The sequence below is a fragment of the Hippocampus guttulatus genome, chromosome 7 (assembly GCF_054856545.1).
Source record: "Hippocampus guttulatus isolate MCC_2025c chromosome 7, RoL_Hgut_1.0, whole genome shotgun sequence".
In the NCBI taxonomy this organism is placed as follows: Eukaryota; Metazoa; Chordata; class Actinopteri; order Syngnathiformes; family Syngnathidae; genus Hippocampus; species Hippocampus guttulatus.
The window spans coordinates 12,645,249-12,659,411 of NC_141267.1; the positions used below are offsets into that span (position 1 = coordinate 12,645,249).

The following is a 14,163-nucleotide window of genomic DNA, read 5'->3' on the forward strand; positions in this document are numbered from 1 at the left end:
ACTTAAGAAAGGTTTAGATATTGAGAGATAAGAGCGCGAGCAGTTTTGATGAATGGATGAGCAGTGATGAAGAGGAGATATCAGAAAGAGAGGAGCATTAATCCAACCTTAGGGCAGAGCTATGGAGCCGGAGGGGGGCGTAAGGGGAGTGTGTGAGGGAAGGAGGGGGCAAAAGAAAGATAGCCTCTTGGCTGTGTTCTGTCAAGGGAGAAATTACACATTTACGGAGGTTTTTTCAAGCAACGACGGGCACCATAGATCAAACCGCTGGATTTATGAGCCAATTTTCAACATGAAATATAGACACAGAGAATCAATTTTACCCATGTTTACTTGCCTTCTCTCTTCTTTCTTTCTCTCAAAATCAAATGACACATAGACCAGAGTTCGTATCCCTAACAGCACGGATTAAAAACTGGAAATGCAATTCAACTGCATTACGCTTGGATCTCTGCATGCGATTGACAAAGCCAAAAACCAACACTGGATGCTTTGCCCATGACGTTCGATCCCTTAGGTGACACCGCATTAAAAGCCAGCATCACTGTCTGAGGGATATTGCCATGTGGGCTCCAGAACACTTTGGGGAAACCGTTGTCAATTAAAACTGTTCATTGCTACATCTACAAACGCAAAGCAAAAGCCACATGTCATTAACACCCAGAAACACTGCAGGCTTCTCTGGGCCCGAGCTCATGTAAGCTAGACTGATGGAAAGTGGAAAAGTGTTATGTGATCTGAAAAGTCCACATTTCAAATTGTTTTTGGAAATTGTAGACGTCGTTTCTTCCGGGCCAAAGAATAAAACAGGTATCCTGAGTGTTACCAACGCAAGGTTGAAAAGTCAGCATCTGTGATGGTAAGAGGGTGTGTTCGTCCCATTGTGCAGGTAACTTGCAGATCTGTGAAGGCACCATCAATGCTGAAAGGTACAAAGAGGTTTTGGAGAAACATATGCTGCCATCCAAGCAACATCTTTTTCAGGGACGCCCCTGCTTATTTCAACAAGACAATGCCAAAGCACATTCTGCACATGTCACAACAGCATGGCTTTGTAATCAAAGAGTGAACGTAATAGAGTGGCCTGCCAGCAGTCCAGACCTGCCGGCTACCAAAAATGTGAATATAAAGTGCAGTATAATTAATATACAACAAAATATTCATTAGTGCAAATACAATGGTAGAACTGTTTCATAAAATCAAAAGGAAAAATGTTTATGCTTGTTAAGTTCTATTTTAGCAAACAAGTCGTCAGTTAGATTTAATTTTTGTCATAGAAAGTGACTAATGATAGCAACTTCACAATTTAGTCACTTTTACAACGCTTGAAGCTCACATTAAAGCATGTCCAAGCACTCATGGGAACCCTGTTTACACTATTTGTGTGTATGTAATTAAAGATTCCCAGTGATCCCCTCTTCTGGGCCAACATGTTCACAATTTGCATAGAAATGATGTCAACATAGGTTAAACTGGCACGCAATTAGCAGAATTATCAGGAAGGAAACTAATTACATTACCATGACGGTGCCAGGACACTGATCGCTGCTTAATTATCACAGTAATGAAGTCTTTAGTTGTCACTTAATGTAAATGACATATAAAGCAAGGAAGTCATGAGACTACATTCTCCCCGGCAAATGCGTATTCAAAGGTAATTTTCCAAACATTAAAATGCCTAAAAACGGAAAGGTGCATGAAATGTTAAATATGCCTACTCCAGAAAGACACAGCCTGTGAAACAACACAATGAGGTTTATTGAAACATTGACTAAAGCATTGTCAAGGTCACCTTAGTACAAGCAACAAAATGAGTCCACAGTCATGGGAGCAGAGCTCATCAGAGTATACAAACGCCATCTCCAGTCAATCTTACAGCATAACAAGACACAAAAACAAGAGTGTCTCAGGACCCTCGCGAATCGTGGTCTTCCCACTCCAGAGCCTTCTCTTTCATTCCAATTCATTTCAATTACGAAGTCATCCCCATCTTCTTCCCCGTGTCCCGATTAGCTCAGCCTGGCAATTTACAGTTGATCTTGCCTCATTTAAAGCTGAACATTGGCGAAAGCAGGTAGAAGAGCAGTAATGGAATGAAATGTCACTCAGTCGCCGCCTTTGTCCCAATGATGGTAAGCAGACCGAGCCCGGATGGGTGAGGCAGATGCCATTAGTAGCTCAGAAGTTGCGTTTGTGACCGTGTGTGTGTTACATCCTGCCGTGTCTCGCATGTTTCAGCCGTCACACTTTCTTTAGGTGAGCCGTTGTTCCCATCCTCACCTTGTAGCAGTCGACATCAGGGCTTCTTCACCTTCTTCACTGATGACGAGCTGGATGCTGATTCTCTCCGCTTGCGCTGGAATGGGATAAATGTTCTCAGGCCAACTCACAAGTAACTCCGCTCTCTCTCCACATGAATAAATCAATTTTCCTCAAATCGCTGTTGTGGTTATTGTGGCTTTTTTCGGAAGGCACTTTCTTCAGGGTTCTAACTGCCTAAATTAGACTGACAGTCGTCAAGAGTGAGATTTTCATGGGAGTGAAAAATGTTGGAGACTGAATTTTTTTGCAGAATGATTTTTTTCACCTGATTTTTTTTTCTCGTTCAAAAATGAATATACAGTAATGCATTTTAGTCATGATTTTTTTTTCACGTGAATTTTTCTCATTTAAAAATGAATATCATGCATCGTACCCATTATTTTCTCTATATTTTTCCACAGCGGGGCTCAAACAACGGAGGTCTTGAAGTCATTCCGACTACTCGTCCTCACCTGATTCTCAAAGACCAGATGTCAACTACTGCTGACAGAAAGCAAACTCACCGAATTGGGGGTCAGTGGAGCTCCCACCACATCAATGATTTGCTCCTTCGCTTCGACCTTGATGTCATCAGTGCCGGGCCATGCCTGTGCTTCCCCCACCGGAGTGGAAGCACTCATGCTGTTGGTGCCACCGGGTTCGACGCCTTGCGGTGCAGACGTCGCCATGATCCCGCCTGCTCCTCCACTTCCAACTTTCAGCAGGGCTTCGTAGCGGTGACGCAGCATCTGTTGTTCGTACTCACAGTTGCTGTGTGCCTGCTTCAGCTCGTAGAGGAGCACCAGGTCACTTCGCAGCTCATTGAACATCTGCACAATTTCTTCTGTTGGCATTGGGTTGAGGTCTGCGGCACAAAAATAACAACGTTAAAAAAGGTCAACATATGATTTAACTTGAAGGTGATGGAAAAATAAATCATTAAAAATAGTTGAAAGGTGTGAAATATACTTTATTTAATTTGCATTATTTCAATGATAGAATTCTCATATTAATGTTCATAATTAAATGAATTATGATTAACCACTGTTCAACACAATCTAAACAAAAATGTTAAATGGGCTTATTTACACTGAATCAACTAACCTGTTAATTAATGAGATATATGTATTGAACAAATGAAGAAATGCAATTTAATTAACCAATTTGAGGAGAAAACTGGCTCAAATAATCCAAGGAAATATGACAAGATGTTTGATAATGTTCAGCAGACCATACATCTGCAAACTTGAAATACAATCTGCTTCTACCAAGAATGCATGTGTGTCTCCATTTCCAATAAAAGGTTAACTTATAAGTTCCATGCCGTGCATCTGTTGCGATGGGACAAGTTTACCACTCACCCACTCCTTGATCCACCAGAATCTGCTCGATTGCCTTGATCTTCTTCTGGCCAACTGAGCCTGGCAGTTTCATCTTTAAATCACACAAAAAATAAAGAGCTTGAGACAGACACACACTCACAGACATGATTTAAGGAGGGCAAGGGAAATGATGATAAACAAATCAGGCTTTTTTTTTAATTCATATGAAATTCACTTCAGTGGGCCAGATCAAAATGTTTTCATTCACTGAACACTGACTGATGAGAGGGAGGGGGACTCCACTCCGTAGTTGGGCTAATGCACATCACATAGAGAGCAGCAGCTCCTCATCGGTCTTGAAGATGAATAAGGCTCCGCCATTGCTGGCTCTTACAAACACCGGTACTAATATGTCATCAGCAGAATTTATCATAACGGTGCTAATGAGAGATAGTGAGCAGAAGTCAAACATTCTGGCTGGCGTGTCATGTTAATGCTAAAACTTAAATGAACCAGTTTAATGTTAAGATCAATGAAATACAAAACCCTGCCTAGCAACTTGTGGGGGGAAAAAAATCTAAATATAAGAACTACAAAGTAAAGCCCACAAAATGTAAATTAATGAACTATTGTGCACGTATGAATAGCTTGAAAACCCTGTTACGTTTAATGAAAAATAAACGTGTCTGCTGCTCGACAAATCCACCTTCAACAGTGCACAAGGAGAGTTGAATATTTACAAAGTGGTTATGATAAATGCACACACAACAGATTACTACTCACCCTCTGGCTGCGCAGCGTAACTCCAGAAGATTTAAAATCTGGGAATTTGATGCCTGCTGTCTCTGGAACAGCCTAAAAAAAGAAAAGAAACATTTCAAATGGATTCACCTTGCCTGACAAAATATGTAGGAAATTAGTTATTAAGGATACCTGCACATGAAAAGTTTTGTATCAGAACGTAAACCAATAACTAGCTAAAAGTACTCAGTTTTATTGACACTGTCAATGTTGGTTCAAAATTGTCCGGTAAATGATGATCGTGATGATGATGATAACAATAATATAATAATTTTAAACACTATATACCATCTATACATAGTTAATTAGATTGGTTGTTAAAAACCATGTGAACCACATCTATTTTGAAGTTGTTTCTTGAGTGCTTACCAGTTTTTCTGTTTCTCTTTTTTGCGGAAGTTTCTTTTTGGAAACTCTCTTTTCTGCACGTCTCAACTCTGTGGTCGTGTCAGCAGCCTTTATGAGCTTCTGCAGATCCTGAGCATTCTTCTCCCTTTCCTTCTTCCTTGTTTCTATCTTTCTGAGCTCCTGGATCAGATATTCTTCTTCTGCCACCTGTAGACAAAACAACAGAAGTACAAGTAACATGAACAGAGCTGGCAACCTATAGGTTTTCCAGAACAAATTGTTTCCATTGCTGACACCACTCTATTTTACTCTTCAGAATTAAACATTGAAATCTATTTGAGAAGATTATTTTACGTTCATTTAAAGCCTCTCTGGGAAATCTTTAAAATTGAGAATATCATGTTATGTAGCAGTTCCTTATAAGAAAAAGCAAGGTCTCTCACTTGTTCAGGTGTACGATTAAAGAGCTTGTCCAGCTGCTCTTTGCGGCGCCTTTCATGACCGGCATCAAAGATGTAGATTTTGGGGTCAGTCCCTGAAGGCGCACGGACCTTCGTCAGCTTCCCACATATACCATAGTAGCGCTCTTTGAGATCTTCTACGGACCTTTTCTGAAAGTATGAACAGAGAAACTATATTACTGATAATAAAATGAGCCCTTACTCTGCTCTAATTCTGTAACATTGAGCAATAACGTGGTGGAAGTAGGATTGATTACTCTGTACTGCTGGTGATCATAGCGGTCATGCACCACTATAAAGCGCAGGTCAAAGCGTTTGCACAGGTCAAACAGATGGTCCGTCTCTGCTTTAGTCCAACTGTCATCATGGAGATGCAGCTGGTATTCCTGTTCCGAGTACACAGGTACCTGCACTGTCTATTCAGGGAACCGGGACGAAGAGCAAATGTACTTCTTAATACGGGAAACATTGATGTCTTTTGGCTCAAGAGAGCAGAGACAGTTCCCAATTCCCACCTTGTTGAAACGGGCAAAAGGATAATCTTTGCCTTCTTCTGCCACTCGTCGCCAGTGGTGGAATATGGCACCATCCCTTCGAGCAGGATTACTGAAGGACATCCACTTCCAGGGACGAACCTTTTTACAGCCCAGTTTGGCTTTGACTGTCCTGTAGCCCTGGGTGGTGTCACTGGGAAGAAGTGGAGGTGCATCCCTGGGGATTGTGAAAAAACAAACAGGATTTATTTTTTTAAATATAGCCAAATGTTTATGGAATAAGAGAACGGCGACAAGTAAATTTAAAAGTGAATGTTAGGAGAATGTTAAGGTGGAAATCGAGAAGTGTCATGAAATTAACAATTTAATCGTAATTCATGAGATACAGTACAACCCAGTCAGGTTGAATCAAATATTATCAAACACATTACGGATGAAACACTCATTGAATTTCAAATCAATCTTAACCTGTACACACATTTAAGGCTAAAACATTACCTAAAAAACAAAAATACATACTTTTTATCAGAATACAGCAGCGCATAGACTTCTCTATGCATTCCCTCTGGCCTCTTGAAGGTTAATGTTTCAGTTGTTTTCTTAGACTTTTTCTGGAAGAGATAAATAAGAAATAGACCACCTAACCACCAAGGACACATTTCACATACTGCACAATCAATCACAATTCACGTGGACTCTTCTTATGGAAAGACACTTAGTTCTTGTATTTAATAGCACCGCATAACATGAATGGGGGAGCGCGGTTAAACCCTCACCTTGTCTGAATTGATTAGGTCTTTCTTGCTGATCGGGCCATCGTTATCCCCTCCCGTCAACTCCAAAATGTCCCTCACATCAGCACCGGTAGTCATGATGCTGTATAAAACGATGCTTCACACAACTGGTAAACACAACGAATTCGTGCTCTGGCGCTTATTCATTGACGTCTACAGAACGCGTTGCTCGTTGCTCATTTATGTTGCGTAGTTAAACAGAATCGCACAGGACCACGATATACTCAAAGGTAGCCTGATTAAATTAATTTATAGATGGGATTAATATGAAGGTTTCGCTTCACGATTGCTATTTTCTGGTTTGATTGCTCTGCTATTGTTCTGGTTAGTAAACAGCTAACATTTCCGACTTCCTTGCTGGCGTCTTCTTCGTGTTTTACATTATACGTAAGTTGGTTGGCGATACACAAAGTAGTGCCACCAACAGGAGTGGAATATTTTGCCGTTGCACCATATACCGCGCGTTGTGAATTGTTTGTACTACTTACAAAATTGTAGCGTCTGGATCCTTAATTTTACTCCAGTTATAATTAATGATGCGCTACAAAAATGGATGGGTGGATAGATTACACAAAACTAATTTTCGTTTGCGAGGTCATAATGATTAAATGGAAATAAATATTAGTAACACCATCCGCCCTCTGCTGTTCATAACTCGGAAAGCACAACCATCACGGGTTTAGTCAAGTATGTTTTGGAAACAGTGGGGAAACCTTTCCGGAAGTGTGTTTAACTGTAACTTGAAATCTGGATCGCAATGATGATCATAGAAGTGCAAGATTCGTAATTCACGTCGTTTTATTTTTGAAGGAACAATACGGAAATAAGCATGTGCGTCATTACACTGTTCCAAAATTCTACATCCGCCCCCCATGAAAAAATTCTCCGCCATTTTCTATACGTTGTGCGATCTCTAAAGTCAACTGCTGTCTGCGGGTTTATTTGTAAGAGAAGCTTAACGCATTTGTTTGCAATCAGTTTATCGTCAAACACCATGTCCGCCGAGCAGAATGAAAATACTTCCGACAAAGCTGGGCAACAGCAGCAGCAGTCGCCGCAGCAACAAGGGTAATGTCTTCAACGTTTTCTTTGTTAGCCCCCCAGAGCTAACATAACTAGCTAACTCTGAACAACATATCACACGGTTATGACGATTAGGGGACATCATGGAAACATGCTAAAAAATAAGATTTGCGTGGCTGTGGGTCGTGACAGATCACTGTAAATTGTGCTGAAATGGAATCGAGCCTTCCCTGTTTTGTGGGCTTATCGTTCGTCAATTCCTTGCTTGGGACGCGCAGCCATTTTACGCTCGACGCCGCGTTAACAAACAGATTACAGTAGTTGTGTACCTTAACCAGTTTACTATTGGCATACAACTATATTAATGCTAATCGTCCGCGTGGTTATCTTTTTATGGTGATGTAATTTGAAAAATCTTAATTCACCAGCTGTTTTTAGCGATAATTCGTCTCTTGTCTGTCTTAACCAGACAGGCCACTGAAATGGACTGTTGGGTTAGCGAAAAAGTATTTATATGAGGATGTGTTTTTACCCTCACTTGCAGAGAAATGAACGGGAAGGTCAAACATGAGGGAAATTCTAGCAGGAAGGAGAGACCCCAGAAGAGAGGTGGAGGTGGACGCTTTGAGCCCTATGGAAATGTGAACAAGCGATACCGAGTTTTTGTCAGCAACATCCCCTATGATGTGAAGTGGCAAGCCCTTAAAGACCTAATGAAAGAAAAAGGTAAGGGTTCTGGATTAGGGGCTTCATTGAGTCCATGTGATTGAAGTGGTGTGTGGTCGTTTGGGATGTTTTATTTATTAACTTTGTATTGGACTACCGGTGCTTGTAAAGAGCTTTGGGATTTTTCAGTTGCACATCCTCTTTGGAGAAATTGTGTGGTTTGGAGCGAAGGCCCCATCGTATTTTTGCGGTCAGCTAATGATTTGCAGTAGGTTTGCATTGAGGCTGTCGCCTTGGAGGTCTGACGGAATGATCATTTTTATTCGATTTTTTTTAGCAAAAAATGTCCATTGGGTATTTTTTTTTTTTTTAGAAGTCTGTTTAATTCTTGATGTCGTATTTCATATTAGTTATAATCGATGGTGTGTATATGTGTGCTAAATGAGATGATTTCAACTTCATTGACTTGCATGACAGAAAATCTGTCTTGCGTTCACTTGGCGATAGGTAAAATGAGTTTTCTTGTCTAAAATTAAATTGAGACATTTGAACAGTCTTAAGACGGAAATGGGAAGTCCCATTTCAAATGTACGCTATTGATTGCGGACTGACTATTGGTCCACCTTTGTGGGTTTTCTAAAACTCGTATTTTTTTTTTAAATTATCTTAGTTAATTGAGCATCTTGAGCATGTCCTGAAATGCCGATAGCGCCCCCTCTAGAAAGGGCTAACTAGTATCTGTGATCTGAGTGTGGAGTTAAATTTCATTTTCTTCTTTTAGGTGTGTCATTGACAAGCCAAATGTTTTCTCAGCAGGTCTCCATGTTGTGCCAATCAAAGACGTGTGTTGGGATTGTCTGGGGTACAGGTCTACAAAATGAAACAACTTCTTACATCACACTGTCCTTGTCTTTAGAGGTTTGGTCCATTTTGTTGTATCAGGAGTGAAGGATGTGGTCGACGCTGAATCTAAATTGTACTTCATAAAACAGCGCACCAAGAAAATGCCTTTCGCTACTCTTCTGCTCACAAATCTCATGACTGTAACTCAGGCTATGGTCAGTGTATTCATAGGATAAGACAGACTGAGCTGTTTGACAAAGGTATTTATGCATTGCCCTGAGGTTTACAATGGTGTCTCGGTGCACACAGGTTAGCAATGAAGCGAGTCGTGGTTTTGAACAGAGTTCAGAGCATTCGTTCTAAAATATTTTTGTCAATCATCAAGGCGTTGTTTCATTTCCAAACGGGAAGACTAATGGCAAAACTTGCATATCCTTAGTCCTTTGTTTTGGTGCTTTGGGAGAATCCTTTAAAAGGACAGGGTTAAGGAGTACATTTTGGTTAAGAAAAAGTTTGCTTTTTGTAGACCTGTACCATATTGTGCTGCGAGAGCAGTGCTGGAAGAAGGCTTGGGACTGCAAGTCTGAGCTCACCGGCCACCCTCCTTGTTTCCATTCTAAACCCCAATTGTTCTCTCGGCTTCTCTCCCTTGGTGTGTGTCGTCTGGGATCTGATTTGTAGTGGGTGAGGTTACGTACGTGGAACACTTAATGGACGCAGAAGGCAAATCAAGGGTAAGTGCAAATATATACAAATACACCATTTTTGAACTATCCTTGACAAACGTGTGTTTGTCAGCTTTAGTCTCTATCTTCATCGTTGGACAATTGTCAGATTCCGAAACCTGAGGCAGTGGATGAGACTGTGACATGTCAGAGACATGTCCTTTGTGGTGTCGCCTGTGGCCTTGACGTGAGGTCATTTTAGGGTTGATGCTCTGTCAGGACTTCAGCTTTCTCTTAGCTTCTTAGCTGTGAGATAGCTATGTACTCACACAAACGTACCGAAATGGTTGCTGGAATTTCTTCTAATGACCTAAAGAAGGTGAATTCTGCAAGTGGCGGTCGAGGGTCTTATTGATGGTTGTTTAATATAAAAATATTTTTAGAAAGAAGAATCTCTTTCCTGGAATAGTAACCTCCAATATCTCCGTTTTGAGGTATCCAATTTCATTGTGGATTTCCTCTTTTGGATGTTGGACAGAAAAAAAAAAACAAGCATGTGACTGCTTTGTGTTATTGATGGGAGATTTGGCTAAGTAATTGAATAGTTGTGGCACCTGTTGTGGCCGAGGATTTAAGCGTGTGGTAATGTATGTTTTCATGTGCATGATCTTCTTTTTGTGTTAACAAATGCATATTGTAAAATCAAGTTCCATGTTTTTTTTCCTAACTTGAATCATATTTTTTTTCATTTTGGGTGGTTTCATGATCTTCAATCAACAAAGGGGTGTGCGTAAGTAACTTTGTTTCTTCTGTTATGTGACAGTCTGTCATTTCAATTGTGCATTTGTATGACATTGCCATAAAACCTTGTTCTGACTGGTTCTTTCTGGTCCGCTAGTGTGGTTGAGTTTAGGACTGAGGAGCTAATGAAGAAGGCAGTGGAGAAGGTCAACAAGCACAACCTCAATGGCCGTCCCCTGAAAGTGAAAGAGGTGCGTACGCCACATAAACAGTTTGCACAGTTGCCCCCCGCCCCTCTTGCCAAATGGTCACTGATTTGTATTTTTTGTTTAGGACCCTGATGGTATGATTGCTCAGAGGGAAATCAGCAAGGCACAAGGGGGTGGAGGCCCCCATGGTGGCATGGGTGGAATGGATCGCATGAATATGGACAGAATGGGCCCTGGACCAAATGGCCCCATGATCAACGTCCCTCCCAGCCTGATGAACAACCCCAGTATTCCCATGGAGATCATCCATGGCCTGCAAGCGGGGAGAATTGGCAACACTGTCTTTGTTGCAAATGTGAGACTTAATTATATAATGATGAAAACCGTGGTTGTAACGAAAATTCAATTATTGAAATCTTTGTGCTGAAAATGGTCAAAAAGTGCTCTTTCGGTTTCCAGCCAACAGACACAGAAACACCATGTCCGAAAGAGGATGTTGTCAAGACGCAAGCGCGAACCAGTGCAAAGCCACTGCCGCAATGTTGTAGGGCACTGCTTTGGTGCCTGGGTTAAGCTTAGATTTAAAAGAAAGGGGGAGTGAAATCCGGCCAGAGTTTGCGATGTGTTGAGCCATCGTAGTCGACCACAATGACGTGGTGCAGCGCAGAAGCTGGGCGGTGGAGCAACGAGCCCAAAATTCCCTTGCCATGGCAAAGTCAGCCGTGGCCCAGGACAAAAACGCTGCTTTGCCACCGCGGACTGCCTCCCCGCGGGCCGTGAATGTGTGCCCATTGCTTGGAAGGAACCAGAGAGCTCGCGCTTCAACTAATTTGGCAATGTGCAGAAAATGATCCACCCCTGCTTTATTTTATTTATTTTTTTAAAATACAGTATTGTTTATTATGGTTTCGGCCAGCAATTTTCATTTTGGTGCGTCCCAGATGAAAACGTGAGAATATTTGCAATGTTACGACTGATGTAAGTCTTAACACTGCCAAAATATATTTCTTCAGCTTGACTACAAGGTGGGCTGGAAGAAGCTGAAAGAGGTGTTCGCCATGGCTGGCGCAGTGTTGAGGACTGACATCCTGGAGGACAAGGACGGAAAGAGCAGAGGGATGGGCACCGTAACCTTCAACCTGCCCATTGAAGCGGTCCAAGCTGTCTGTATCCTTACAGAATCGCCACCTCTCATTTAGTTGTTGGAATCATTTCCAAGCAAAGTTGACCAAGTCTCAAAGATTTGCACTATGATTTTCCTTAATGAGTTTTGCAGCCATGTTGAATGGACAGCTGTTGTTCAACCGGATCATGCACGTAAAACTGGTATGCTGCCAACACGGCCCCCTGGGGTCCAGTTTATCTTATCTTGTGATTTTGTACATTGTTTTTGTCTCCTTTAGGATGAGAAGTCCATGCCCAAAGATTTTGGACCACCTGACCGAGGTGTATCTCTCCCACGTAAGCATAAAATGTTTTAAATAACCTAAACAAATGCACCACTTTAGCATTCATATACATTTCTGTAATGTCTGTTCATAAAATCCGTCATAGTAACATTTTATTGTTTTGTTTTTTTTAACCCAGGTGGCTTGAGTGGCATTGGTTTGGGTTTGGGGCCTGGTGGCCAGCCTATTGACGCTACCCAGCTGAACAGAGGCGGCGGTGGTGGAATGGGCAACATGGGCATTGGAGGTTATTGCCAAATTCTTACTGACAAAGAGAACAAGAATACATTTGTTTGCTCACTGGTCTTCGGTCTTCTCTCTTAGGAATGGATGGAATGGGCTTTGGCAACATGGGAAACCGTATGGGAGGTATGTTCCAGAACTCAATCTTTCTTTTCAGGGTTTTCTGGTGTGCATGTTTTGAATACTTATTTGCTATTATTGTTTTCGTGTCTGAGATTTAGGGATGGACAACTTTGGAGGAATGAACAACATGGATCGCTTTGGCTCTTCTGGGATGGGCAGAATGAATGGTCAGGAGTTTTGATACATAAAGATAAAGTGTAAGGCTTACTTCATATCCAATCGTTGCATCTCTTGCATTTTTCAGATATGGACCGAGGTATTGGTGGTGGGTTTGACCGGGAGTTTGGTCGAAATGAAATGGGCATGTCTCGCAATAATTTTGGAGACTCCTTCGATCGAGGTATGAGATCATGTTCCTTGAATGGCTGCAATTTACCAACGCTGTACAAGACCTACACACCAGACTGCATATGTAATACGTTTCTCTTATGTACAGGAAATTCCATGGGTATGGACCGTATGAATTCTGGAATGGACCGTCTTGGAACGAGCATGGATCGCATTGGAGGGATGGATCGAATGGGCATTGACAGGGACCGCGTGTCTGACATGGATAGGATGGGCTCTGGCTTTGACCGTCTTGGTTCTGGGATGGACCGCCTGGGACCGAGTATGGACAGACTTGGAGGTGGCCTCGACCGCATGAGCTCCAATATGGATCGCCTCGGCCCAACTAGTTTCGACCGCTTGGGCCCATCAGGCTTGGATCGCATCGCCTCTAGTCTGGACTTTGGCTCCCCAATGGGCGTGGATCGCATGGGCAACACTGGGCTTGACAGAATGTCCAGCAACTTTGACCGCATGGGCTCCACTGGAGGTCTTGACCGCTTTCAGTCTGGTGGCCTAGATCGTATGAGCTCTGGAATGGACCGGATGGGATCTGGTGGTGTCAGTGGTCAGTTTGATCGTTCTTCTGATATGGATCGTGGCTTTGGTGGAAATTCCTTTGGAGGAGCTGGATCAGGAGGCCCTGGAAGTGGAGCGGGAAATATCAGAAAGGGTTGCCAGATCTTTGTCCGCAATGTATGTTTTTCAGCTTGTATGGAGTTATAGCTTCTAGCAAGACATTCTCATGTAGTATGATTAACCCTTTGGCTTTTTTGTCTCGTAGCTGCCATTTGACTTAACATGGAAGATGCTGAAGGATACCTTCAGCACATGTGGTAAGATTGATAATAATCATCAATGGAATTACCACAGCGTTGATTTTAGCCCAATACCTATTAATTGGCGCTTTTATTTATTTTCTGTGCATTTTCTTGCAGGTGTGGTGCAGTACGCTGACATCAAGATGGAGAATGGCAAGTCCAAGGGCTGTGGTGTGGTTCGCTTTGACAACCCTGAGACTGCTGAGCGTGCCTGTCGTACCATGAATGGCTATCGCCTCAGTGGAAGAGAAATCGATGTTAGGATTGATAGGAATGCATAAATTGTTCTTGATCAGCAGTTGACATCAAGCTGCTGCTGTGTATTAATACACGATTGTCTAAATTTGCCAGACACTCTTCATATTCCCTTGGTTTGACATTTGTCACAGTGAAATAGTTTTAGTAGACTGTTTTTAGTTTGTAAAAGATGTTTTTAGTTTGTAAAAGATGTTTTTTTTTCTGCTAAGGTCCATCCGATCACTTTGTAATTCAAGGTGTTTTGATAATAAACTTCAACCATTAATCTTGACTGT

General features: G+C 41.9%; 2 protein-coding genes across 4 annotated transcripts; one reads left to right on the forward strand and one right to left on the reverse strand.

The window, feature by feature from the left end:
* Positions 1 to 1,737: 1,737 nt before the first annotated feature.
* Positions 1,738 to 6,905, reverse strand: dmap1 (DNA methyltransferase 1 associated protein 1). Its single transcript, XM_086116669.1, has 10 exons — positions 6,504 to 6,905; positions 6,247 to 6,338; positions 5,749 to 5,944; positions 5,491 to 5,649; positions 5,216 to 5,383; positions 4,794 to 4,979; positions 4,407 to 4,478; positions 3,663 to 3,735; positions 2,826 to 3,166; positions 1,738 to 2,356 (listed from the first exon to the last, which is right to left on the reverse strand). Exons 1-10 carry the CDS (start codon positions 6,597 to 6,599, stop codon positions 2,297 to 2,299), a joined length of 1,443 nt encoding a protein of 480 aa, XP_085972795.1. The 5' UTR covers positions 6,600 to 6,905; the 3' UTR covers positions 1,738 to 2,296.
* A 487-nt stretch (positions 6,906 to 7,392) lies between these two features.
* Positions 7,393 to 14,159, forward strand: hnrnpm (heterogeneous nuclear ribonucleoprotein M). 3 transcript variants are annotated; one of them, XM_086116022.1, is made up of 16 exons: positions 7,393 to 7,589; positions 8,089 to 8,270; positions 9,735 to 9,787; positions 10,501 to 10,508; positions 10,617 to 10,710; positions 10,793 to 11,023; positions 11,682 to 11,835; positions 11,945 to 11,994; positions 12,072 to 12,129; positions 12,256 to 12,363; positions 12,441 to 12,485; positions 12,581 to 12,649; positions 12,727 to 12,822; positions 12,919 to 13,505; positions 13,594 to 13,645; positions 13,748 to 14,159. In XM_086116022.1, exons 1-16 carry the CDS (start codon positions 7,516 to 7,518, stop codon positions 13,909 to 13,911), a joined length of 2,025 nt encoding a protein of 674 aa, XP_085972148.1. In that variant the 5' UTR covers positions 7,393 to 7,515; the 3' UTR covers positions 13,912 to 14,159. The 3 variants fall into 3 exon arrangements, with proteins under 3 accessions (XP_085972148.1, XP_085972147.1, XP_085972146.1); XM_086116021.1 differs by having other exon boundaries at positions 7,394 to 7,589; positions 12,575 to 12,649; XM_086116020.1 differs by lacking the exons at positions 7,393 to 7,589; positions 8,089 to 8,270; positions 9,735 to 9,787 and having other exon boundaries at positions 9,903 to 10,508; positions 12,575 to 12,649.
* Positions 14,160 to 14,163: the final 4 nt, after the last annotated feature.

What these genes read in the sequence shown, in the direction of transcription:
- dmap1 (XM_086116669.1), bottom strand. Translation starts at nt 6,599, where the DNA reads ATGACTACCGGTGCTGATGTGAGGGACATTTTGGAGTTGACGGGAGGG. An exon ending in CTTTTGCCCGTTTCAACAAG is followed by an intron (nt 5,650 to 5,748) that starts GTGGGAATTGGG and finishes TTCCCTGAATAG; the next exon opens with ACAGTGCAGGTACCTGTGTA. An exon ending in AAAGAGAAACAGAAAAACTG is followed by an intron (nt 4,479 to 4,793) that starts GTAAGCACTCAA and finishes TTCTTTTTTTAG; the next exon opens with GCTGTTCCAGAGACAGCAGG.
- hnrnpm (XM_086116021.1), top strand. Translation starts at nt 7,516, where the DNA reads ATGTCCGCCGAGCAGAATGAAAATACTTCCGACAAAGCTGGGCAACAG. An exon ending in GTCCCCTGAAAGTGAAAGAG is followed by an intron (nt 10,711 to 10,792) that starts GTGCGTACGCCA and finishes TTTTTTGTTTAG; the next exon opens with GACCCTGATGGTATGATTGC. An exon ending in GGATCATGCACGTAAAACTG is followed by an intron (nt 11,995 to 12,071) that starts GTATGCTGCCAA and finishes TGTCTCCTTTAG; the next exon opens with GATGAGAAGTCCATGCCCAA.